This window comes from Salvelinus namaycush, chromosome 20, assembly GCF_016432855.1.
Source record: "Salvelinus namaycush isolate Seneca chromosome 20, SaNama_1.0, whole genome shotgun sequence".
Lineage (NCBI taxonomy): Eukaryota > Metazoa > Chordata > Actinopteri > Salmoniformes > Salmonidae > Salvelinus > Salvelinus namaycush.
In genome coordinates, this window is record NC_052326.1 from 24,831,082 (window position 1) to 24,859,030 (window position 27,949).

At 47.0% G+C, this 27,949-nt stretch overlaps 1 protein-coding gene across 1 annotated transcript in view; it reads left to right on the forward strand.

Annotated features, from left to right (window-relative positions):
• Window positions 1–27,949, forward strand: part of ppfia4 (PTPRF interacting protein alpha 4) — a 115,626-nt gene that overhangs the window by 84,310 nt on the left and 3,367 nt on the right. The window contains exons 6-25 of the mRNA XM_039015337.1: window positions 6,796–7,017; window positions 7,378–7,524; window positions 8,690–8,824; window positions 9,086–9,169; window positions 12,501–12,632; window positions 12,839–12,901; window positions 18,033–18,124; window positions 18,247–18,376; window positions 19,032–19,210; window positions 22,117–22,345; window positions 22,571–22,606; window positions 22,828–23,006; window positions 23,168–23,310; window positions 23,403–23,484; window positions 23,754–23,835; window positions 24,008–24,208; window positions 24,614–24,676; window positions 27,137–27,163; window positions 27,392–27,567; window positions 27,769–27,866. Of these exons, the coding sequence (XP_038871265.1) occupies window positions 6,796–7,017; window positions 7,378–7,524; window positions 8,690–8,824; window positions 9,086–9,169; window positions 12,501–12,632; window positions 12,839–12,901; window positions 18,033–18,124; window positions 18,247–18,376; window positions 19,032–19,210; window positions 22,117–22,345; window positions 22,571–22,606; window positions 22,828–23,006; window positions 23,168–23,310; window positions 23,403–23,484; window positions 23,754–23,835; window positions 24,008–24,208; window positions 24,614–24,676; window positions 27,137–27,163; window positions 27,392–27,567; window positions 27,769–27,866 (2,500 nt within the window). The remainder of the gene's footprint in view (window positions 1–6,795; window positions 7,018–7,377; window positions 7,525–8,689; window positions 8,825–9,085; window positions 9,170–12,500; window positions 12,633–12,838; window positions 12,902–18,032; window positions 18,125–18,246; window positions 18,377–19,031; window positions 19,211–22,116; window positions 22,346–22,570; window positions 22,607–22,827; window positions 23,007–23,167; window positions 23,311–23,402; window positions 23,485–23,753; window positions 23,836–24,007; window positions 24,209–24,613; window positions 24,677–27,136; window positions 27,164–27,391; window positions 27,568–27,768; window positions 27,867–27,949) is intronic.

Genomic DNA, 27,949 nt, shown 5'->3' on the forward strand with positions numbered 1-27,949 from the left:
TCTCTCTGTCTTTCTATCTGTCTCCCTCCTCTCTCTGTCTTTCTATCTGTCTCCCTCCTCTCTCTGTCTTTCTATCTGTCTCCCTCCTCTCTCTGTCTTTCTATCTGTCTTTCTCACTGTCTCCCTCCTCTCTCTTTCTCTGTCTATCTGTCTTTCTCTCTGTATCGCTCTCTCTCTTTCTCTGTCTATCTGTCTTTCTCTCTGTCTCGCCCGCTCTCTTTCTCTGTCTATCTGTCTTTCTCTCTGTCTCCCTCCTCTCTCTTTCTCTGTCTATCTGTCTTTCTCTCTGTCTCGCTCTCTCTCTCACACACGCGCTCTCACACACACACACACACACACACACACAGACACACACAGACACACACACACACACACACACACACACACACACACACACACACACACACACACACACACACACACACACACACACACACACACACACACACACACACACACACACACATTGCTGATGAGTTAGGCTAAATGCAGAATCTACTCTGTGGTTTAAAGCTCTTTTGTCATTGTGATGATTGCAATGCAGTTGAGCCCTACTGTACTACCAAAGAGCCCCGTCTTCTCTCCCTCTCCTAGTATTATTCTCTGAAATGAGCACGTGTTATGTAACCCTGTCTGTGTCTGTCTATGTCTGTCCATGGGGAATAATGAAGCTTTATGTAATTAAACATGGAGGACAGTTTGTGCCTGGTCAGAAATCCCACAAGAGGGTCAGATGACCTAATTCTCTGGACAGAGGATTTATTGAGCATTAGAAACATGGTTGGAAGTTTACCTGGGATGTATGGGTTCTGTTATAATGCTTTATAATCATAATAAGATAATTAGTTGTTTCTTTCTTTGGTTAAGAGTGCTACAGTAGAACAGTGCAGTCTGCAAGCCTACCTGAGAACTAAGCAGTTCAGCTGATATGAGTAGCATGTCTACAAAACATATTGAGTTGCACCCCTTTTGCCCTCAGAACAGCTTCAATTCCTTGGGCCATGGATTCTACAACGTGTCGAAAGTGTTCCACAGGGATGGTGGCCCAGGTTGACTCCACAGTTGTGACAAGTTGAGAGAAGTGGTCCCTTTGCCCCTTTCGTTCTCCTCACACAGGGTGCCAGCAGCGTACTGGTAGGGTAGAAGGTAGCTGTTTTCAGCCTCTTTAGCAGCGAGTCACTCAGTCTAGACCTCCCTCTAGGAAAAGCCTGCACCCTAAGAGCTGAGAGAGAGAGAGAGAGAGAGAGAGAGAGAGAGAGAGAGAGAGAGAGAGAGAGAGAGAGAGAGAGAGAGAGAGAGAGAGAGAGAGAGAGAGAGAGAGAGAGAGAGAGAGAGAGAGAGAGAGAGAGAGAGAGAGAGAGAGAGAGAGAGAGAGAGAGAGAGAGAGAGAGAGAGAGAGAGAGAGAGAGAGAGAGAGAGAGAGAGATTTGCAGCCTTGTCCGGATTCCCCCTATTTCACAGCGCCACACTGCTCCAGAGCCCTGTCAACACACTGTAGTCTAACCCCCACCCAGCTACACACGCTTCCCCTCACCACAACCCTTACCTCCTTCCTAACCCTTAGCTTAATACCTACCGACAGACTGGCAGCTCCTGGTATGTTTAAAAAAAAAAAAAGTATTATTCACCTCAGATCTGAAATCCACAACAGAAGCTGGCCAGAAGCTAGCCAGTTCACTGGCTAACGTTAGTATTCAGCTAACCATGGTTGGCGGTCATCAGCTATCCTTTAGCTCGAAAAGCTATCGCCAGTTTTGTACAATGCGACTCAGACCAGAGCATACCGGACCTATTTTCTCTCCATATCCCCGGATTTCTACCACAAGCTCTGGACATTTACACCTGGATCTTGCAGCTAGCTAGCTGCTATCCGAGTGACTATTGGCTTACGTCGGTCCCGGAGCAAACATCAATTATTCCGGAGCTAGCCAGCTGAAGAGTTCCATCAGCCACTCCTGGGCTACAATCACCTATCCGGACCCGTTTTACTGCCGATGCGGAGCCCCACCGGGCCTTCACGACTGGACTACTGACGTTATCTGCCCGAGGGAGTTATCCAACTGGCACCTCCGTCGCGACGTTACCTGAACGCCCATCTGCAGCCCGCTAATCGTTAGCTGTCTTATTGGCTGCTATCTGAATAGGTCTATCGGACAATTTTCTTGGGTCACTATAACTATATCTATTTTGCCAATTGGATTGGTCCCTTCTACCACACGGAACCACACTAATCTACCGATGGAAACGCACGAGGTTGCTAAAAACAGACCTCCATCCTCTGCCAGCTTGCTACCCATGGTCCGGCTAGCTGTCTGAATCGCCGTGACCCCAACCAACCTCACTACTCACTTATGATCACTCGGCTAAGCATGCCTCTCCTTAATGTCAATATGCCTTGTCCATTGCTGTTCTGGTTAGTGTTTATTGGCTTATTTCACTGTAGAGCCTCTAGCCCTGCTCATTATACCTTATCCAACCTTTCAGTTCCACCACCCACACATGCGATAACATCACCTGGTTTCAATGATGTTTCTAGAGACAATATCTCTCTCATCATCACTCAATGCCTAGGTTTACCTCCACTGTATTCACATCCTACCATACCTTTGTCTGTACATTATTCCTTGAAGATATTTTATCGCCCCCAGAAACCTACTCCTTTTACTCTCTGTTCCGGACGTCCTAGACGACCAATTCTCATAGCTTTTAGCCGTAGCCTTATCCTACTCCTCCTCTGTTCCTCTGGTGATGTAGAGGTGAATCCAGGCCCTGCAGTGCCTAGCTCCACTCCTATTTCCCAGGCGCTCTCTTTTGATGACTTCTGTAACCGTAATAGCCTTGGTTTCATGCATGTTAACATTAGAAGCCTCCTCCCTAAGTTTGTTTTATTCACTGCTTTAGCACACTCTGCCAACCCGGATGTCCTAGCCGTGTCTGAATCCTGGCTTAGGAAGACCACCAAAAACTCTGAAATCTCCATCCCTAACTACAACATTTTCAGACAAGATAGAATGGCCAAAGAGGGCGGTGTTGCAATCTACTGCAGAGATAGCCTGCAGAGTTCTGTCCAACTATCCAGGTCTGTACCCAAACAATTTGAACTTCTACTTTTAAAAATCCACCTCTCTAAAAACAAGTCTCTCACCGTTGCCGCCTGTAAAAGACCACCCTCTGCCCCAACACAAAAACATCCTATGGCGTTCTGCATTAGCATCGAACAGCCCCCGTGATATGCAACTTTTCAGGGAAGTTAGAAACCAATATACACAGGCAGTTAGAAAAGCCAAGGCTAACTTTTTCAAGCAGAAATTTGCTTCCTGCAACACAAACTCAAAAAAGTTCTGGGACACTGTAAAGTCCATGGAGAATAAGAACACCTCCTCCCAGCTGCCCACTGCACTGAGGATAGGAAACTCTGTCACCACCGATAAATCCCCTATAATTGAGAATAAGCATTTTTCTACGGCTGGCCATGCTTTCCACCTGGCTACCCCTACCCCGGTCAACAGCACTGCACCTCCCACAGCAACTCGCCCAAGCCTTCCCCATTTCTCCTTCTCCCAAATCCAGTCAGCTGATGTTCTGAAAGAGCTGCAAAATCTGGACCCCTACAAATCAGCCGGGCTAGACAATCTGGACCCTCTCTTTCTAAAATTATCTGCCGACATTGTTGCAACCCCTATTACTAGCCTGTCCAACATCTCTTTCGTGTCGTCTGAGATTCCCAAAGATTGGAAAGCAGCTGCGGTCATCCCCCTCTTCAAAGGGGGGGACACTCTTGACCCAAACTGCTACAGACCTATATCTATCCTACCCTGCCTTTCTAAGGTCTTCGAAAGCCAAGTCAACAAACAGATTACCGACCATTTCGAATCCCGACGCACCTTCTCCGCTATGCAATCTGGTTTCAGAGCTGGTCATGGGTGCACCTCAGCCACGCTCAAGGTCCTAAATAATATCTTAACCGCCATCGATAAGAAACAATACTGTGAAGCCGTATTCATTGACCTGGCCAAGGCTTTCGACTCTGTCAATCACCACATCCTCATCGGCAGACTCGATAGCCTTGGTTTCTCAAATGATTGCCTCGCCTGGTTCACCAACTACTTCTCTGATAGAGTTCAGTGTGTCAAATCGGAGGGCCTGTTGTCCGGGCCTCTGGCAGTCTCTATGGGGGTGCCACAGGGTTCAATTCTTGGGCCGACTCTCTTCTCTGTATCCATCAATGATGTCGCTCTTGCTGCTGGTGAGTCTCTGATCCACCTCTACGCAGACGACACCATTCTGTATACTTCTGGCCCTTCTTTGGACACTGTGTTAACAACCCTCCAGACGAGCTTCAATGCCATACAACTCTCCTTCCGTGGCCTCCAACTGCTCTTAAATACAATTAAAACTAAATGCATGCTCTTCAACCGATCGCTGCCTGCACCTGCCTGCCCGTCCAGCATCACTACTGGGGACGGTTCTGACTTAGAATATGTGGACAACTACAAATACCTAGGTGTCTGGTTAGACTGTAAACTCTCCTTCCAGACTCACATCAAACATCTCCAATCCAAAGTTAAATCTAGAATTGGCTTCCTATTTCGCAACAAAGCATCCTTCACTCATGCTGCCAAACATACCCTCGTAAAACTGACCATCCTACCGATCCTCGACTTCGGCGATGTCATTTACAAAATAGCCTCCAATACCCTCCTCAATAAATTTGATGCAGTCTATCACAGTGCCATCCGTTTTGTCACCAAAGCCCCATATACTACCCACCACTGCGACCTGTACGCTCTCGTTGGCTGGCCCTCGCTTCATACTCGTCGCCAAACCCACTGGCTCCACGTCATCTACAAGACCCTGCTAGGTAAAGTCCCCACTTATCTCAGCTCGCTGGTCACCATAGCAGCACCCACCTGTGGCACGCGCTCCAGCAGGTATATCTCTCTGGGCACCCCCAAAACCAAATCCTGCTTTGGCCGCCTCTCCTTCCAGTTCTCTGCTGCCAATGACTGGAACGAACTACAAAAATCTCTGAAACTGGAAACACTTATCTCCCTCACTAGTGTCACGTTCCTGACCTGTTTTCTGTTAGTTTTTGTATGTGTTAGTTGGTCAGGACGTGAGTTTGGGTGGGCAGTCTATGTTTTCTGTTTCTATGTTGGTTTAAAGGGTGACCTGATATGGCTCTCAATTAGAGGCAGGTGGTTTTCATTTCCTCTGATTGAGAGTCATATTAAGGTAGGTGTTTTCACACTGTTTGTTGTGGGTGGTTGTCTCCTGTGTCTGTGTTTGTCGCGCCACACGGGACTGTCTCGGTTTGTTTGTACGTTCGTTCTTTTATGTAGTCAGTTTTCCTGTTCATGCGTTCTTCGTGTTTCATGTAAGTTCGTCGTCCAGGTCTGTCTACGTCGTTTATTGTTTTGTAGTTTGTGAAAGTGTTGTCGTGTTTTTCCGTTTTGTAAATAAATATTATGTCGAATTCAAACGCTGCATTTTGGTTCAATCCCTGCTCCTCCTCTTCGGATGAAGAGGAGGAGGAAAGCCGTTACAACTAGCTTTAAGCACCAGCTGTCAGAGCAGCTCACAGATTACTGCACCTGTACATAGCCCATCTATAATTTAGCCCAAACAACTGCCTCTTCCCCTACTGAATTTATTTATTTATTTTGCTCCTTTGCACGCCATTATTTCTATCTCTACTTTGCACATTCTTCCACTGCAAATCAACCATTCCAGTGTTTTACTTGCTATATTGTATTTACGTCGCCACCATGGCCTTTTTTTGCCTTTACCTCCCTTATCTCACCTCATTTGCTCACATTGTATATAGACTTATTTTTCTAATGTATTATTGACTGTATGTTTGTTTCGCTCCATGTGTAACTCTGTGTTGTTGTATGTGTAGAACTGCTTTGCTTTATCTTGGCCAGGTCGCAATTGTAAATGAGAACTTGTTCTCAACTTGCCTACCTGGTTAAATAAAGGTGAAATAAAATATATATATATATTTTTTTTTAATAGACCTTGCCTAACACACCCTAGGACAGGGTTTCCCAAACTCGGTCCTGGGGCCCAGCCTGGGTGCACGTTTTGGTTTTTGCCCTAGCACCACACAGCTGATTCAAATAATCAACTCATCATCAAGCTTTGATATTTGGAATCAGCTGTGTAATTTTAGGGCAAAAAACCAAAACGTGCACCCCTTGGTGTCAGAGAACCGAGTGTGGGAAATGCGGCCCTGGGAACTCTACAGGAAGAGACAGAGACAGACAGATACTCTTATGTTCTCTAGCTATGATATGAATGAGAAAAATCGAATAATTGGAGTCATACTGAGTCTGAGTGGCAACATGTGGGTCTGTGCGTATGAAGACAGATGAATAGGAGAGAGGGAGGGAGGTCCTGATAGTAGGGCTGCCCGCTACGCTGCCTGTCTCAATGTGTCTCCCTGAAGGTTCATTAACACCACATAATTCATTTTACTTTGGGGTGAGAGAGAAACGTCAAAACAACATCTCAACACACACACACACACACACACACACACACACACACACACACACACACACACACACACACACACACACACACCACACAAACACACCACACAAACACACCACACAAACACACCACACAAACACACCACACAAATGGTGCCTTTCTGATTCACTAAGACCTCAAACATTAGCAGAAGAAACACTCTTCAAGTGTAAACAACATCCTCATGACAACATGCAAACTCCCCTTACTCTATCTATCTCTCTGAAAAAACAAGTGTGTGTGTGTGTGACCCTTCAGAGGCTACCTAACGGTTCCATAGACGCCCATGACGATGGCAGCAGGTCAGTGGAGCTGCAGGAGCTTCTGGATCGGACCAATCATGAGCTGGCTCAGAGCCGCGAGCGTTCGGGCACACTCAGTACACGCGTGGCAGAGCTGGAGGCGGAGCTAGCCAACACTCGCCGAGACCTGAGTCGCAGCGAGGAGCTGTCAGTCAAACAACAGAGGGAACAGAGAGAGGTGAGCGTAATTGAGGAGATAGGAAAAGAGAAGGGGGAATCGATATGTCTCATTCATAAACATAAACACTGTTGATTGTATAGAACTTGCCAGTGTCCAAATTAATAGGCAAATCTAACGTCACATGTGCCGAATACAACAAGTGTAGACCTTACTGGGAAATGCTTACTTACAAGAGTGAAGAAAAGATTTACCAAATAAAATAAAATAAAAAATAATAAAAAGTAACACAATAAAATAACAATAACGAGGCTATATACAGGGGGTACCGGTACCGAGTCAATCGGCAAGGTTCTATGTTATGTTTCCTAGTATGAACACACACACTGTATTTTCTCTCTTACTATATGCCTGTTGTAGGGGCTGGCGCAGAGGGAGGATATGGAGGAGAGGATTACAACGTTAGAAAAACGTTACCTGGCCGCTCAGAGGGAAACCACACACATCCACGACCTCAACGACAAACTGGAGAACGAACTGGTTACCAAGGACTCTCTGCACCGACAGGTAACACACACACACATGCTGAATAAGTCACCATCGACTGTGCATGGGTATGTATGACACATACGAGCACATACACATCTCGGGGAGTCTGGAGGGGGTCAATGCTGGTTCACATAAAGAGGGGACGGGGTGAGGTAGGGGACTCACACACAGACGGGGGTGAATGATGGTTCGTCAACCGTTCAGTTGAGGGTGAAGTTCAGTTTATCTCCACTTGAAGCCAGAGAATGTGAGGTTGACACAGAGTATCCATTACTACCTCAGAGACATCATCAGGGACAGGCCTCTAATGTTCCATCTATCTCTCTCTCTCTCTCTCTCTCTCTCTCTCTCACACACACACACACACACACACACACACACACACACACACACACACACACACACACACACACACACACACACACATACACACATACACACATACACACACACACACACACACACACACACACACACACACACACACACACACACACACACACACGCGCCAGTTAGTATCAGGGACTTGTGTCTGAGCTTGCATAGAAGTAACAGTGTGAAGTAACAGAAATAGAAGAGACATGAATGCTTGGGATTTGGTTTCAGTAAACTCTGACATGTGCTCAAACCTATAGTGCTTGGTCAGCAGTCGGCAAGCCTACCAGAGAACTAAGCAGTTCAGCTGATATGAGTAGCATGTCGACAAAACATATTGAGTTGCACCCCTTTTGCCCTCAGAACAGCCTCAATTCATTAGAGCATGGACTCTACAAGGTGTCGAAAGTGTTCCACAGGGATTGTGGCCCATGTTGACTCCAATGCTTCCCACAGTTGTCTATGTCATGGAAAGAGCAGGTGTTCCTGATGTTTTGTACACTCATTGTATATGGAGAAAACAGTGCTTTTGTAACCACTGATAATAAAAATACAACATTTTGAGTTATGCCAATGACATTGAGTCCAAACATCTGTATGACCTTAAATATGTATGTGATCATCTCTCTCTTTCTCTCCACCTCTCTCTCTCCCTCTCTATCTCCCTCCCTCCCCCTCTCTCTACCTCTCTCTCTCCCTCCTTCTCTATCTCCCTCCCTCTCCCTCTCTCCACCTCTCTCGCTCCCTCCTTCTCTATCTCCCTCCCTCTCCCTCTCTCCACCTCCCTCTCTCCCTTTACCTCTGTCAGAGTGAGGAGAAGGTGCGCCAGCTGCAGGAGTTGTTAGAGTTGGCAGAGCAGAGGCTGGCTCAGACCATGAGGAAGGCTGAGACACTACCAGAGGTGGAGGCAGAGTTGGCACAGAGGGTGGCAGCCCTCACCAAGGTAACAACACACACAGTCACAGTCCTAGACATACGGAGGCTGGATGTCAATCGAACCCACCACAGCAATCTTGATGCACGCACACTTGTTATTCTGACAACAGGAAGGTATCTAGCTGTAAGGGGAAGGTATCTGATAATAGTTGTAGGATTTCACAGTAACCAAAACAATAAGTGTTTTTTGACAATGTGAAAAAGAGCTCGGTGTGTAAATACTGGAATGCAGGTTTGATTGAGTCGGGTCCTGTGTCTCCCCCTGCAGGCCGAGGAGCGACATGGCAACGTTGAGGAGCGACTCAGACAGCTTGAGTCACAACTGGAGGAGAAGAACCAGGAACTGAGCAGGGTGTGTGTGTGTGTGTGTGTGTGTGTGTGTGTGTGTGTGTGTGTGTGTGTGTGTGTGTGTGTGTGTGTGTGTGTGTGTGTTGCTGTGTGTGTTGCTGTGTGTGTTGCTGTGTGTGTGTGTGTGTGTGTGTGTGTGTGTGTGTGCGTGCGTGCGTGCGTGCGTGCGTGCGTGCGTGCGTGCGTGCGTGCGTGCGTGCGTGCGTGCGTGCGTGCGTGCGCGTAGTCTTGCCCTGCAGGTTTTCTCTGACCTCTCTCTGAGTGCAGCGTAGGCCGACTCTTCACATTAGCCTGGCCTCTTGACTTTGTCTCTTCATGTTCCCTCACACACACACATGTAGTGACGCCTCTAGCACTGAGATGCAGTGCCTTAGCTGCGCCACACGGGAGCCCCAGAGTGAGGGATGCATGCCAGCAAAGCCACTACACAACACAACACTAAACAATACATTAATTGCATTATAACGGTGACAAACGGTGCCCACAAACTGTTAGGGCCTACATAAAGCTGTCCCAACAAGCAGACCCAACACCTTACCACTGCTACACCTGGCTATTTCTGGAAAACAGGTTATAGGCTCCGTTTCCTACCAAGTCAGAACAGTAGGTGAAATTAAGAGGGGAAAATAGGGTGAGGCACATGGGCTACTAACAGCTTACTACACAACATACACTAAGTATTACTTTCTTAGCTACAGTATACAATACAGTTTTGGACTCACCTTGTTGTGCTGTGCTCACTTGAACATGAAGGTGACGTGGCGGTCCTTTGTCATCAAAGTCTGGCATTCTCTGGATTTATAGTGCTTTCAAGACAACTTGGAACTCAGAAAAAAACAAGGTTGAATCATGATGATGTCAGTGATCTTCAGGTCGTAGCTCTAGAAAGTGGCCCGAGTTCCCAATTTACAATTCCAAGTTGGATGACCGTTCACAGTCGGATCTCGTTTTTTTCCCCAAGTTCCCAGTTGTCTTGAACTCACTGAAGTCTGATTTCCCAGTTCCAAGTTCCCAGTTGTCTTGAACTCACTGAAGTCTGATTTCCCAGTTCCAAGTTCCCAGTTGTCTTGAACTCACTGAAGTCTGATTTCCCAGTTCCAAGTTAACAGTTGTTTCGAGCGCGGCATAAATCATGCTGGATTGACAGCATGGCTAATGTTGAATGTCTATCATTTTAAGCTTAGAAAATAGACCCTTAAACCCAGAATGGGGACCACACAACCACTCCACTGAATAGCAGACTAGTGATTGCTTAGCAATGCTTGCAGTTAGCCACTGATTCCTTCCAAACCACTCATTGTTGAATTTGCTATTTCCAACTTGATGTGTAATGTTTAAGTCCAATGGCCGATGAGCACTGATAAGTTTTATCTATAATTTATCTTCATTATTTCTCTTATTATGACAAGGATTAAAAAGGACTTGATTCATGATGATGACTGCTAGCTAAGATTTTGAAAGTATGATGTTGAGTCCAATCAAAGCTACTGTAGATAAAACGTGATTTGAAGTCATTTTTATCTGTGGCCAATGACCTTGAGCCTACTTGGATGGGCACTTCTAATGTAACTCTATGGCAGCACCCAAGGGGCTTGAATTTTCGAGCTCTACCCTTAGATTTGGCAGTGATGTAGTGTCCCCATGAGTGACAGAACACTGAGCCAATCACGGCGCAACTAAAGAACATTCCCATTAACATTACCCCTAAGCTCCTTATTTTCCGCTGGCTGCCCCACCACCACAGAAAGCACTGAGCTAGGCTGAAACACCTGCATTTTGGAGCTGCCTTACTCAAGAAAACAAAAAAGAGACCATGTTTGTAGGGAAGCTTTATTAACTCAAATATATATGTATATTTTACATTGTTTGCAAACTGATATGTGACAGATATGAATGCCAAAATAACATGCAAATCAGGCAAGCCCACCTGCTCAGTGACTTTCAATGTGGCACCGTCATAGGATGCCACCTTTCAAAAAAGTCAGTTTGTCAAATGTCTACCCTGCTAGACCTGCCTGGTTCAACTGTAAGTGCTGTTATTGTGAAGTGGAAACGTCCAGGAGCAACAACAGCTCAGTCGCGAAGTGGTAGGCCACACAAGCTCACAGAAGAGGACGACGAGTGCTGTAGCGTGTATCGCGTAAAAATCGCCTGTCCTCGGTTGCAACATTCACTACCGAGTTCCAAACTGCCTCTGGAAGCAACGTCAGCACAAGAACTGTTCGTCGGGAGCTTCATAAATTGGGTTTCCATGGCCGAGCAGCCACACACAAGCCTAAGATCACCATGTGCAATGCCAAGCATCGGCTGGAGTGGTGTAAAGCTCGCCGCCATTCGACACTGGAGCAGTGGAAATGCGTTCTCTGGAGTGATGAATCACGCTTCACCATCTGGCAGTCCAACAGACGAATCTGGGTTTGGCGGATGCCAGGAGACCGCTACCTGGCCCAATGCATAGTGCCAACTGTAAAGTTTGGTGGAGGAGGAATAATGGTCTGGGGCTATTTTTCCAGTGAAGGGAAATCTTAACGCTACAGCATACAATGACATTCTAGATGATTCTGTGCTTCCAACTTTGTGGCAACAGTTTGGGGAAGGCCCTTTCCTGTTTCAGTATGACAATGCCCCCATGCACAAAGCGAGGTCCATACAGAAATGTTTTTTCGAGATCGGTGTGGAATTATTTGATTGGCCTGCACAGAGCCCTGACCTCAACCCCATCAAACACCTTTGGTATGAATTGGAACGTCGACTGTGAGCCAGGCCTAATCGCTCAACATCAGTACCCAACCTCACTAATGCTCTTGTGGCTAAATGGAAGCAAGCCCCCACGGCAATGTTCGCACATCTAGTGGAAAGCCTTCCCAGAAGAGTGGAAGCAGTTATAGCAGCAAAGGGGGGACCAACTCCATATTTAGAGTATCACACACTCACTATGCCTTGCTTTATAAATATGAGCCGAATCCACACATTTCCTGCTGCAGCCTGTTTCCCTACCCCACAGAGCTCTGACTGGCTGATATATTTAGAATTGGAATAATTCACGCATGTCTAGTTTCTATCTCTGTATGTGAGCTCATGAGTATAGTTAAAGTAGATCTATGAGGAACCAGCTGTGAATGTGTGTGTGTGGTTGAGATATGATGTCAACGTAGTGTTTCCTCTGACTGCATAATACAATGTTGTCAAATCAAGTCCTTTCTCATTCTGTTTTCTGGTGCTGTGCTCATGGAGTGTTTGGAGTGCTTCTGTATGTGGGTGACAATAGTCATGAACTTTTAAACCTCTCTCTCTCTTTTTCACTCCCTTTCTCTGTCTCTCCGTCCTTCTCTCAGGCACGTCAGAGAGAGAAGATGAATGAAGAACACAACAAGCGTTTGTCTGACACAGTAGACCGTCTGCTCACTGAGTCTAACGAGAGACTGCAGCTTCACCTTAAAGAACGCATGGCAGCACTGGAGGACAAGGCATGGCACGCAACACACACACACACACACACACACACACACACACACACACACACACACACACACACACACACACACACACACACACACACACACACACACACACACACACACACACACACATATGATGTACTCAGGCCTCTAAACTAGTGATTCCCAAACTATAGCTGAACAGTGATGTCTTATCCTCTTGCTGTTGGTTCCAGAACTCCCTGATTCAGGATCTGGAGAACTCCCAGAAACAGCTGGAGGAGTTCCACCACACCAGGGTGAGTCAGGCCTAGGCACACAACACATGAACAACACACCAGGGTGAGTCAGGCCTGGACACACAACACATGAACAACACACCAGGGTGAGTCAGGCCTAGGCACACAACACATGAACAACACACCAGGGTGAGTCAGGCCTAGACACACAATACATGAACAACACACCAGGGTGAGTCAGGCCTAGGCACACAACACATGAACAACACACCAGGGTGAGTCAGGGCCTGGACAGACAACACATGAACAACACACCAGGGTGAGTCAGGCCTGGAAACACAACACATGAACAACACACCAGGGTGAGTCAGGCCTAGGCACACAACACATGAACAACACACCAGGGTGAGTCAGGCCTGGACACACAACACATGAACAACACACCAGGGTGAGTCAGGCCTAGGCACACAACACATGAACAACACACCAGGGTGAGTCAGGCCTAGACACACAATACATGAACAACACACCAGGGTGAGTCAGGCCTAGGCACACAACACATGAACAACACACCAGGGTGAGTCAGGGCCTGGACAGACAACACATGAACAACACACCAGGGTGAGTCAGGCCTGGAAACACAACACATGAACAACACACCAGGGTGAGTCAGGCCTAGGCACACAACACATGAACAACACACCAGGGTGAGTCAGGCCTGGACACACAACACATGAACAACACACCAGGGTGAGTCAGGCCTAGGCACACAACACATGAACAACACACCAGGGTGAGTCAGGCCTGGACACACAATACATGAACAACACACCAGGGTGAGTCAGGCATAGGCACACAACACATGAACAACACACCAGGGTGAGTCAGGGCCTGGACAGACAACACATGAACAACACACCAGGGTGAGTCAGGCCTGGACACACAACACATGAACAACACACCAGGGTGAGTCAGGGCCTGGACAGACAACACATGAACAACACACCAGGGTGAGTCAGGCCTGGACACACAACACATGAACAACACACCAGGGTGAGTCAGGCCTGGACACACAACACATGAACAACACACCAGGGTGAGTCAGGCCTAGGCACACAACACATGAACAACACACCAGGGTGAGTCAGGCCTGGACACACAACACATGAACAACACACCAGGGTGAGTCAGGCCTAGGCACACAACACATGAACAACACACCAGGGTGAGTCAGGCCTGGACACACAATACATGAACAACACACCAGGGTGAGTCAGGCCTAGGCACACAACACATGAACAACACACCAGGGTGAGTCAGGCCTGGACACACAATACATGAACAACACACCAGGGTGAGTCAGGCCTAGGCACACAACACATGAACAACACACCAGGGTGAGTCAGGGCCTGGACAGACAACACATGAACAACACACCAGGGTGAGTCAGGCCTGGAAACACAACACATGAACAACACACCAGGGTGAGTCAGGCCTAGGCACACAACACATGAACAACACACCAGGGTGAGTCAGGCCTGGACACACAACACATGAACAACACACCAGGGTGAGTCAGGCCTAGGCACACAACACATGAACAACACACCAGGGTGAGTCAGGCCTAGGCACACAACACATGAACAACACACCAGGGTGAGTCAGGCCTGGACACACAATACATGAACAACACACCAGGGTGAGTCAGGCCTAGGCACACAACACATGAACAACACACCAGGGTGAGTCAGGGCCTGGACAGACAACACATGAACAACACACCAGGGTGAGTCAGGCCTGGAAACACAACACATGAACAACACACCAGGGTGAGTCAGGCCTAGGCACACAACACAGGGACAACACACCAGGGTGAGTCAGGCCTGGACACACAACACATGAACAACACACCAGGGTGAGTCAGGGCCTGGACAGACAACACATGAACAACACACCAGGGTGAGTCAGGCCTGGAAACACAACACATGAACAACACACCAGGGTGAGTCAGGCCTAGGCACACAACACATGAACAACACACCAGGGTGAGTCAGGCCTGGACACACAACACATGAACAACACACCAGGGTGAGTCAGGCCTAGGCACACAACACATGAACAACACACCAGGGTGAGTCAGGCCTAGGCACACAACACATGAACAACACACCAGGGTGAGTCAGGCCTGGACACACAATACATGAACAACACACCAGGGTGAGTCAGGCCTAGGCACACAACACATGAACAACACACCAGGGTGAGTCAGGGCCTGGACAGACAACACATGAACAACACACCAGGGTGAGTCAGGCCTGGAAACACAACACATGAACAACACACCAGGGTGAGTCAGGCCTAGGCACACAACACATGAACAACACACCAGGGTGAGTCAGGCCTGGACACACAACACATGAACAACACACCAGGGTGAGTCAGGCCTAGGCACACAACACATGAACAACACACCAGGGTGAGTCAGGCCTGGACACACAATACATGAACAACACACCAGGGTGAGTCAGGCCTAGGCACACAACACATGAACAACACACCAGGGTGAATCAGGGCCTGGACAGACAACACATGAACAACACACCAGGGTGAGTCAGGCCTGGACACACAACACATGAACAACACACCAGGGTGAGTCAGGGCCTGGACAGACAACACATGAACAACACACCAGGGTGAGTCAGGCCTGGACACACAACACATGAACAACACACCAGGGTGAGTCAGGCCTGGACACACAACACATGAACAACACACCAGGGTGAGTCAGGCCTAGGCACACAACACATGAACAACACACCAGGGTGAGTCAGGCCTGGACACACAACACATGAACAACACACCAGGGTGAGTCAGGCCTAGGCACACAACACATGAACAACACACCAGGGTGAGTCAGGCCTGGACACACAACACATGAACAACACACCAGGGTGAGTCAGGCCTAGGCACACAACACATGAACAACACACCAGGGTGAGTCAGGCCTGGACACACAACACATGAACAACACACCAGGGTGAGTCAGGCCTAGGCACACAACACATGAACAACACACCAGGGTGAGTCAGGCCTGGACACACAATACATGAACAACACACCAGGGTGAGTCAGGCCTAGGCACACAACACATGAACAACACACCAGGGTGAGTCAGGGCCTGGACAGACAACACATGAACAACACACCAGGGTGAGTCAGGCCTGGACACACAACACATGAACAACACACCAGGGTGAGTCAGGGCCTGGACAGACAACACATGAACAACACACCAGGGTGAGTCAGGCCTGGACACACAACACATGAACAACACACCAGGGTGAGTCAGGCCTGGACACACAACACATGAACAACACACCAGGGTGAGTCAGGACCTGGACAGACAACACATGAACAACACACCAGGGTGAGTCAGGCCTGGACACACAACACATGATCAACACATCAGGGTGAGTCAGGGCCTGGACAGACAACACATGAACAACACACCAGGGTGAGTCAGGGCCTGGACACACAACACATGAACAACACACCAGGGTGAGTCAGGCCTGGACACACAACACATGAACAACACACCAGGGTGAGTCAGCCCTAGGCACACAATACATGAACAACACACCAGGGTGAGTCAGGCCTAGGCACACAACACATGAACAACACACCAGGGTGAGTCAGGGCCTGGACAGACAACACATGAACAACACACCAGGGTGAGTCAGGCCTAGGCACACAACACATGAACAACACACCAGGGTGAGTCAGGCCTGGACACACAATACATGAACAACACACCAGGGTGAGTCAGGCCTAGGCACACAACACATGAACAACACACCAGGGTGAATCAGGGCCTGGACAGACAACACATGAACAACACACCAGGGTGAGTCAGGCCTGGACACACAACACATGAACAACACACCAGGGTGAGTCAGGGCCTGGACAGACAACACATGAACAACACACCAGGGTGAGTCAGGCCTGGACACACAACACATGAACAACACACCAGGGTGAGTCAGGCCTGGACACACAACACATGAACAACACACCAGGGTGAGTCAGGCCTAGGCACACAACACATGAACAACACACCAGGGTGAGTCAGGCCTGGACACACAACACATGAACAACACACCAGGGTGAGTCAGGCCTAGGCACACAACACATGAACAACACACCAGGGTGAGTCAGGCCTGGACACACAACACATGAACAACACACCAGGGTGAGTCAGGCCTAGGCACACAACACATGAACAACACACCAGGGTGAGTCAGGCCTGGACACACAATACATGAACAACACACCAGGGTGAGTCAGGCCTAGGCACACAACACATGAACAACACACCAGGGTGAGTCAGGGCCTGGACAGACAACACATGAACAACACACCAGGGTGAGTCAGGCCTGGACACACAACACATGAACAACACACCAGGGTGAGTCAGGGCCTGGACAGACAACACATGAACAACACACCAGGGTGAGTCAGGCCTGGACACACAACACATGAACAACACACCAGGGTGAGTCAGGCCTGGACACACAACACATGAACAACACACCAGGGTGAGTCAGGACCTGGACAGACAACACATGAACAACACACCAGGGTGAGTCAGGCCTGGACACACAACACATGATCAACACATCAGGGTGAGTCAGGGCCTGGACAGACAACACATGAACAACACACCAGGGTGAGTCAGGGCCTGGACACACAACACATGAACAACACACCAGGGTGAGTCAGGCCTGGACACACAACACATGAACAACACACCAGGGTGAGTCAGCCCTAGGCACACAATACATGAACAACACACCAGGGTGAGTCAGGCCTAGGCACACAACACATGAACAACACACCAGGGTGAGTCAGGGCCTGGACAGACAACACATGAACAACACACCAGGGTGAGTCAGGCCTGGACACACAACACATGAACAACACACCAGGGTGAGTCAGGCCTGGAAACACAACACATGAACAACACAACACACATCCCTCTATGCGTCCAATGTTCTATTAATTGAAACTTTTCACGCACAAACATGACAGACAAATTATGGATAGTCACATGTATTGGATGAGAGTTGAACTGTTACAAATATTGTGATTGGACATTGATGTTGTTCCATTCCACAATGCCTTTCTTCGTCAGGAGCGTCTGATTGGTGAGATTGAGAAGCTGCGGAATGAAATCGACCACTTGAAACGCCGGAGTGGAGTGTTTGGAGATGGATCACACCCACGGTACACAGACATACACACACTAACACACACACTACACACACACACACACTAGTCCCACACTTGCCCCATACTAGTACCCTATACTGACCAGGTTTTCTCTGTATGTGTGTGTGTGTGTATAGGTCTCACATGGGCAGTGCCAGTGACCTGCGTTTTTCAGTGGTAGAAGGGCAGGATGGACACTACAGCTCTGCTGTCATCAGACGGGCACAGAAGGGCCGCCTGGCAGCGCTACGCAACGAACCCAACAAGGTAACCACATACACACAAGCACACACACACGTACACCACACACCCACCACACACACACACACCACACGCACACACCTGTGCCAAACTTGGTACCCTCCCCTGTGCCTATGTGTCCAATTTCTGTGCCCATCCCAAGCTATGTCATGAAACACCACATATCCTCTCTTCCTCTCCACATATGCCCCCCTCTCCTCCCTGTTGTTAGTGTCTCCTCTCTTCCTCCTCTCTTCCCCTCTTCTCCCTCATGGCTGATGATCTGATGGCCCTGATGAGGGCAGTAATATGGCTGATGGTTGTTAAGCTTAACACACTGCATTTGTCCCTCATTACATACAGCTCTCACCTAACCAATGCTTCTCTCTCTGACCCCTGCTACCTTGGACGTACGTATGTGTGATGTAAGTGGTATGTCTTTATCAATGTGTTTATAAAGTGTTTAAATATATGAGGTGTGAGTGTGGATTTGTTTGGGTATCTGAGCAGACTGTGTGTAATCTGATGTGTGCACTGTGTAACTGTCGTACAGGTGTATGCCTTGTGTAACGTGTGTGTGTGTGTGTGTGTGTGTGTGTATCTATCGTAATGGTGTGTGCGGTGTCTAACAGTGTGTGTGTGTGTTTGTGTACTTACCCTACAGGTGTGTGCGGTGTTTGAGCAGGAATACTCGTCTCTACGTGGCAGTGTCAGTCACCTCCTGGGCAGTGACGTGGAGGCTGAGTCAGACCTAGATGATGATGTTAGCTCCGTCCTCCTGTCACCCAGCGGCCAATCAGATGCACAGACTCTGGCTCTGATGTTGCAGGAGCAGCTGGATGCCATCAATGAGGAGATCAGGTAGGAGAACACACCAACGCAGACAACTATCGCAATACCCACTATCTCCCTCCCTACCTTACACCATAATATCTCCAGCATTTTCCAGAATCTGAAGCCTTGGCTTCCTCCTTTCCTGAGGGTTTTGTTACTCCTAGGCAGAGCGATGTGCAAGTTCTTTCCCCCATTTTTGATGCACCATTATTCTTTAACTCACACACCCAGGGAACATGCTTTATACTGCTGGTTATTATGTGTGTATGATGTAGTTATTATGAGTGTATGATGGAGTTATTATATGTGTACGATGTAGTTGTTGTGTGTGTATGATGTAGTTGTTGTGTGTGTATGATGTAGTTCTTATGTGTGTATAATGCTATTATTATGTGTGTATGATGTAGTTATTATCTGTGTATGATGTAGTTATGTTTGTATGATGTAGTTATTATGTGTGTATGATGTAGTTATTTTGTGTGTATGGTGTAGTTATTATGTGTGTATGATGTAGTTATTATGTTTGTATGGTGTAGTTATTATGTGTGTATGGTGTAGTTATTTTGTGTGTATGGTGTAGTTATTATGTGTGTATGGTGTAGTTATTATGTGTGTATGGTGTAGTTATTTTGTGTGTATGGTGTAGTTATTATGTGTGTATGGTGTAGTTATTATGTGTGTATGGTGTAGTTATTATGTGTGTATGATGTAGGTATTATGTGTGTATGATGTAGTTATTATGTGTGTATAGTGTAGTTATGTGTGTATGATGTAGTTATTATGTGTATGTTATAGTTATTATGTGTGTATGACATAGTTATTATGTGTATGATGTAGTTATTATGTGTGTGTATGATGTAGTTATTATGTGTATGATATAGTTATTATGTGTGTATGATGTAGTTATTATGTGTATGATGTAGTTATTATGTGTGTATGATGTAGTTATTATGTGTATGATATAGTTATTATGTGTGTATGATGTAGTTATTATGTGTATGATGTAGTTATTATGTGAGTATGATGTAGTTATTATGTGTGTATGGTGTAGTTATTATGTGTGTATGATGTAGTTATTATGTGTGTGATGTAGTTATTATGTGTGTATGGTGTAGTTATTATGTGTATGATGTAGTTATTATGTGTGTATTATGTAGTTATTATGTGTGTGTGATGTAGTTATTATGTGTATGATGTAGTTATTATGTGTGTATGATATAGTTATTATATGTGTGTGATGTAGTTATTATGTGTGTATAGTGTAGTTATGTTTGTATGATGTAGTTATTATGTGTGTATGATGTAGTTATTATGTGTGTGATGTAGTTATTATGTGTGTATGGTGTAGTTATTATGTGTGTATGATGTAGTTGTTGTGTGTGTATAATGTAGTTATTATGTGTGTATAATGTAGTTATTATGTGTATGATGTAGTTATTATGTGTGTATTATGTAGTTATTATGTGTGTATAATGCAGTTATTATGTGTGTATGATGTAGTTATTATGTGTGTATGGTGTAGTTATTATGTGTGTATGATGTAATTATTATGTGTGTATGATTTATTTATTTTTTTCACCTTTATTTAACCAGGTAGGCTAGTTGAGAACAAGTTCTCATTTACAACTGCGACCTGGCCAAGATAAAGCAAAGCAGTGAGACACAGACAACAACACAGAGTTACACATGGAATAAACAATAAACAAGCCAATAACACAATAAACAAGTCAATGACACAGGAAAAAAAAGAAAGTCTATATACAGTGTGTGCAAAAAGCATGAGGAGGTAGGCAATAAATAGGCCATAGGAGCGAATAATTACAATTTAGCAGATTAACACTGGAGTGATTAATGAGCAGATGATGATGTGCAAGTAGAGATACTGGTGTACAAAAGAGCAGAAGTAGTAAATAAAAACAGTATGGGGATGAGGTAGGTAGATTGGGTGGGCTATTTACAGATGGACTATGTACAGCTGCAGAGATCGGTTAGCTGCTCAGATAGCTGATGTTTAAAGTTGGTGAGGGAAATAAAAGTCTCCAACTTCAGCGATTTTTGCAATTCATTCCAGTCACTGGCAGCAGAGAACTGGAAGGAAAGGAGGCCAAATGAGGTGTTGGCTTTGGGGATGATCAGTGAGATATACCTGCTGGAACGTGTGCTACGGGTGGGTGTTGTTATCGTGACCAGTGAGCTGAGATAAGGCGAAGCTTTACCTAGCATAGACTTATAGATGACCTGGAGCCAGTGGGTCTGGCGACAAATATGTAGCGAGGGCCAGCCGACTAGAGCATACAGGTCGCAGTGGTGGGTGGTATAAGGTGATTTGGTAACAAAACGGATGGCACTGTGATAGACTGCATCCAGTTTGCTGAGTAGAGTATTGGAAGCTATTTTGTAGATGACATTGCCGAAGTCGAGGATCGGTAGGATAGTCAGTTTTACTAGGGTAAGTTTGGCGGCGTGATATAGTTATTATGTTTGTATGATGTAGTTATTATGTGTATGATGTAGTTATTATGTGTATGATGTAGTTATTATGTGTGTATGATGTAGTTATTATGTGTATGATGTAGTTATTATGTGAGTATGATGTAGTTATTATGTGAGTATGATGTAGTTATTATGTGTATGATGTAGTTATTATGTGTATGATGTAGTTATTGTGTGTGTATGATGTAGTTATTATGTGTGTATGATGTAGTTATTATGTGTATGATGTAGTTATTATGTGAGTATGATGTAGTTATTATGTGTATGATGTAGTTATTATTATGTGTATGATGTAGTTATTATGTGTGTATGATGTAGTTATTATGTGTATGATGTAGTTATTATGTGTATGATGTAGTTATTATGTGTGTATGATGTAGTTATTATGTGTGTATGATGTGTGTATCATGTCTCATCCCACTGTACTCTCTGGTGTTTAGGATGATCCAGGTGGAGAGGGAGTCTGCTGACCTCAGGGCAGATGAGATAGAGTCTCGTGTGAACAGTGGTAGCATGGACGGACTCAACGTTACACTTCGCCCCCGAACCATGCCCACCTCAGCCACTGCCCAGTCCCTGGCTTCCTCCTCGTCCCCTCCCACCAGCGGACGCTCTACCCCCAAACACAACACCCACAACGCCAGCCACCAGCTGGGAATCATGACCCTGGTGAGACGCACACATGCACTTAACCATCAGAGAGGACTAACCTGAAAACATGTTTGGATTGATGTACTCACACACAATGTTTAGTGTGAAACAATAAGTCACTCAACTGCTGCTTATTCATTCTCTCTTCAGTAACCCCAGTAACTGGTTTTGATTGTATGTCTAACAACTGGTTGTCTCTAACTATGTGTTGGTGTGTCTGTGCCTCCCTCCTGTCTTTAACAGCCTAGCGACTTAAGGAAACACCGTAGAAAAATAGCAGTAAGTCAGTTTTCTCTTTATCTACACAACTAAGAGAGGCAGTACAGTTCCCATATATGGAGAGGTACTGAAATGAACACAGTTTTCAAGGTTGCGATTGGAAGGACAGGATCATTCCTGCTGGACAAGGTGTTGTCACAGCCTCTCTGAGAAAGCTCCTATTTGAAGCCTCCTGACAGATAAAGGTGACTTCACTCTTTCTCACCTCTCTCTCCCTCCAGTCTCCAGTGGAAGCTCGTGAGGACAAGGCTACTATCAAGTGTGAGACATCTCCCCCCTCCTCTCCCCGCAGTCTGAGACTGGAGACCAACTTCGCCCAGCTCACTGGCAGTCTGGAGGACGGACGAGGGTACACACACACACACACACACACACACACACACACACACACACACACACACACACACACACACACACACACACACACACACACACACACACACACACACACACACACACACACACACACAACCCCCTCCCCCACATACACACACATTCTTTCAATCCCACTTATACTTTGTGTCTCCCTCTCTCCCTCACTCACTCTCTCACTCTTTCTCTCTCTCTCTACAGGGGTAAAGCGAAGAAGGGCATCAAGTCATCTATAGGTCGTCTGTTTGGGAAGAGCAAGGAGAAGGGCAGGATGGAGGGAGGAGGGACACTGGGGAGGGAGGGACAGCCTCTGCCTGCCCTGATGGCGGGAGGTAACGCAGCTGGACCTGTGTCTCCTGTAAGCTACTGTATGTACAGGTATGTGTGAGTGATGCTATGTCTGTTGTGTTGTGTGTCTCAGTAGACTTTGAGATGAGCATCGGAGACACCATGACTCTGGGCAAGCTGGGCACACAGGCAGAGAGAGACCGCAGGATGAAGAAAAAGTAAGACCTTTACCTATCACTCACACACACACACACACTCTCTTTCTCTTTCTGTCTAAATGCAAGGTCAATTGGTGGTGTCTCTGTCAGTTGAATTGTGAATACATTTTGGAAGCTGTGAAACCCTGGCCTCACTGTTCCATAGTGGAATAAAACATTCATGTGCTCCAGAGGCCATGCCAACATTAGTTGTTTACTCTCCTCTCTCTTTCTCTCTCTTTCACTCCCTCTTTCTCCCCGTTTCTATCTCTCCCCTGTCTCTGTGTCAGACATGAGCTGCTAGAGGAGGCCAGGAGGAGAGGACTGCCCTTCGCTCAGTGGGATGGACCAACTGTGGTCTCCTGGCTAGAGGTATAACCTCTATCCCCTGACCCCTAACCTCCACCACAACCTTACTCTATCCGTAGCCCTTCAGATTCCCCTAAACCCTACCCTACCTTAACGTTGTCCTACCATATAATCACCAGGAGGGTTATGCTGTGTGAGATGATGATGAAGATGATGCTCTCTCTCACCAATGTAGCTGTGGGTGGGTATGCCTGCCTGGTATGTGGCAGCTTGTCGTGCCAACGTGAAGAGCGGTGCCATCATGTCGGCCCTGTCTGACACAGAGATCCAGAGGGAGATTGGCATCAGTAACCCCCTGCACCGCCTCAAACTAAGGCTGGCCATCCAGGAGATGGTGTCCCTAACCAGCCCCTCTGCCCCGCTCACCTCTAGAACGGTACTCACACACACACACACACACACACACACACACACACACACACACACACACACACACACACACACACACACACACACACACACACACACACACACACACACACACACACAGCCTCTCTGTACCGCTCATGGAACATACACACACACACACTGCCCATCACCTGTCACTTCACTGACCCTGTAATGATAGTGCTTTTGGATTTGACAGTACTCTTCACTCTGTCCACTGTGCTGCATGGGGTGGAATGGGAAACCTACTCTCTCAACAGTGTGCCAGATACTGCCTGCCTGACACACTCCCTCTCACTACAGACACTGTATGCGTGTGTGCGTGCTCTTCTTTGTTGTCTGTCTGTAATTATGTGTGTGTGCGTGCTCGTGCGTGCTCTCCCTCTCTGCACAGTCCTCCGGAAATGTGTGGTTAACCCATGAAGAGATGGAGAACCTGGCTTCCTCCACTAAAGCGGTCAGTGCCATCTGTGTGACCCCCTCCCCACCACACACACCCACACACCCACACACCCTCTGCCCCGCTGTGCTACACATATGCCTGCTTCCGCAAACGCTCATCCCCAGCCTCCTACAACTACAACGCATACTGCCTGCTTGTTTGTGCCTGGGTTAGCATGTCTTTGGTGTACCATATTAGGCTCTGTTGTTTTGATGGGTTATTGTGTGTAGATTTATGCTGGTTGTCTGTTAGGTTGTGTTGGGTGTGTTGTGATGAATTATGTCTCAGCATTCTGGTGTTAAAGTTGATCCATCTCTCCATATGGCTTTCCTGGGTTCAGTACCTGGTCGGTTACATTGGTGCATGGGACTCAGATCACTCCAAAAATGTAAATCAAATTTTATTTGTCAACAGATGTAGACCTTACAGTGAAATGCTTACTTACAAGCCCTTAAGCAACAATGCAGTTTTAAGAAAATACCTAAAAGAAAGTAAGGGATAAGACTAACACATAATTAAAGAGCAGCAGTAAATAACAATAGCGGTGCTATATACAGGGGGTACCGGTACAGAGTCAATGTGTCAATGTGCAGAGGCACCAGTGTCGAGGTAATTGAGGTAATTATGTTGCCATACCAGGCAGTGATGCAACCCGTCAGGATGCTCTCGATGGTGCAGCTGTAAAACCTTTTCAGGATCTGAGGACCCATGCCAAATCTTTTCAGTCTCCTGAGGGGGAATAGGTTTTGTTGTGCCCTCTTCATAACTGTCTTGGTGTGCTTGGATCATGTTAGTTTGTTGGTGATGTCGACGCCAAGGTGTCGACGCCAAAACTTGAATCTCTCAACCTGCTCCACTACAGCCCCGTCGATGAGAATGGGGGCGTGCTCGGTCCTCCTTTTCCTGTAGTCCACAAGCATCTCCTTTGTCTTGATCAGGAGGGAGAGGTTGTTGGTCTGACACCACCTGGCCAGGTCTCTGACCTCCCTATAGGCCGTCTCATCATTGTCAGTGATCAGGCCTACCACTGTTGTGTCATCAGCAAACTTAATGATGGTATTGGAGTCGTGCCTGGCCGTGCAGTTATGAGTGAACAGGGAGTACAGGAGGGGACTGAGCAAGCACCCCTGAGGGGCCCCCATGTTGAGGATCAGCGTGGGGGATGTGTTGTTACCTACCCTTACCACCTGGGGGCAGCCCGTCAGGAAGTCCAGGATCCAGTTGCAGAGGGAGGTGTTTAGTCCCAGGGTCCTTAGCTTATTGATGAGCTTTGAGGTCACTATGGTGTTGAACACTGAGCTGTAGTCAATGAATAGCATTCTCACATAGGTGTTCCTTCTGTCCAGGTGGGAAAGGGCAGTGTGGAGTGCAATAGAGATTGCCTCATCTGTGGATCTGTTGGGGCGGTATGCAAATTGTAGTGGGTCTAGGGTTTCTGGGATAATGGTGTTGATGTGAGCCATGACCAGCCTTTCAAAGCATTTCATTACTACAGACGTGAGTGCTACGGGTTGGTAGTCATTTAGGCAGGTTACCTTAGTGTTATTGGGCACAGGGACTATGGCAGTCTGCTTGAAACATGTTGGTATTACAGACTCAGACAGGGAGAGGTTGAAAATGTCAGTGAAGACACTTGCAAGTTGGTCAGCGCATGCTCGGAGTACACGTCCTGGTAATCCTTCTGGCCCAGCGGCCTTGTGAATGTTGATCTGTTGAAAGGTCTTACTCACATCGGTTGCGGAGAGCGTGATCACAGTCGCCCGGAACAGCTGATGCTCTCATGCATGTTTCAGTATTACTTGCCTCGAAGCGAGCATAGAAGTTATTTAGCTCATCTGGTAGGCTCATGTCACTGGGCAGCCCTCGGCTGTGCTTCCCTTTGTAGTCTGTAATAGTTTGCAAGCCCTGCCACATCCGACGAGTGTCGGAGCCGGTGTAGTACGATTCGATCTTAGTCCTGTATTGTTGCTTTGCCTGTTTGATCGTTCGTCGGAGGGCATAGCGGGATTTCTTATAAGCTTCTGGGTTAGAGTTCCGCTCCTTGAAAGCGGCAGCTCTACCTTTTAGCTCAGTGCGGATGTTGCCTGTAATCTATGGCTTCTGGTTGGGGTATGTACGTACAGTCACTGTGGGGACAACGTCCTCGATGCACTTATTGATAAAACTAGTGACTGATGTGATGTACTGCGCAATGCCATCAGAAGAATCCAGGAAACATGTTCCAGTCTGTGCTAGCAAAACAGTCCTGTAGTTTAGCATCTGCTTCATCTGACTTTTTTATAGACCAAGTCACTGGTGCTTCCTGCTTTAATTTAGCTTGTTAGCAGGAATCAGGAGGATAGAGTTATGGTCAGAGTTGCCAAATGGAGGGCGAGGGAGAGCTTTGTAGAGCTCAGTGTGTGATTAGCATTAGCTAACTGTGTGCATGCGTCTAACCCAATCTGTCCTGTCTCTGCCACGCTGTCAATCACTCAGGAGAATGAGGAGGGCAGCTGGGCTCAGGTGAGAACTCCTCCCACTAACACCTGTCGTTGTTATCACAACAATTACCTGAGCCAGGGGGGTTGTCACCATGTCACAGAGAGCACAGTCTCAGATCACACACACACACACATACACACATACACACACGTCTACCCTTTTGGTTAATCCACGTACACAGATGAACCTCTCAATTGTATCTAATCTCAGCCAAGCATACTCACTAACTGTGTCCCTCCTGACACACAGACTCTGGCATACGGGGATATGAACCATGAGTGGATAGGTAATGAGTGGCTGCCCAGCCTGGGTCTGCCTCAGTACCGCTCCTACTTCATGGAGTGTCTTGTGGACGCCCGCATGCTGGACCACCTCACCAAGAAAGACCTCCGCACACACCTCAAGATGGTCGACAGCTTCCACAGGTCAGTCACCATGGTAACCAGCCAGCCACCACGGCAACAGCAACCGTTCTCAGGAGCTGCCATGCTACACTTTCAATATCAATATAGGAAAATGGGCATAAAAGTGATGACATATGTATTCAATTTGTGCAGTCAACAATGACATTTTACTCATAAAAATGTGGGAATACAAAAATTCACAAATAATATTGTGTGTACCAGGGCCAGTCTGCAGTATGGGATTATGTGCTTGAAGAGACTCAATTACGACAGGAAAGACCTGGATCGTCGTAGAGAGGAGAGCATGCACGACATGAAAGGTAAACATCCATACTCATAGACAGATCTCTCATTATAAATGTCATCATGTGAGATCCTGTCTCAGTTGTCTGTAGACACAGCA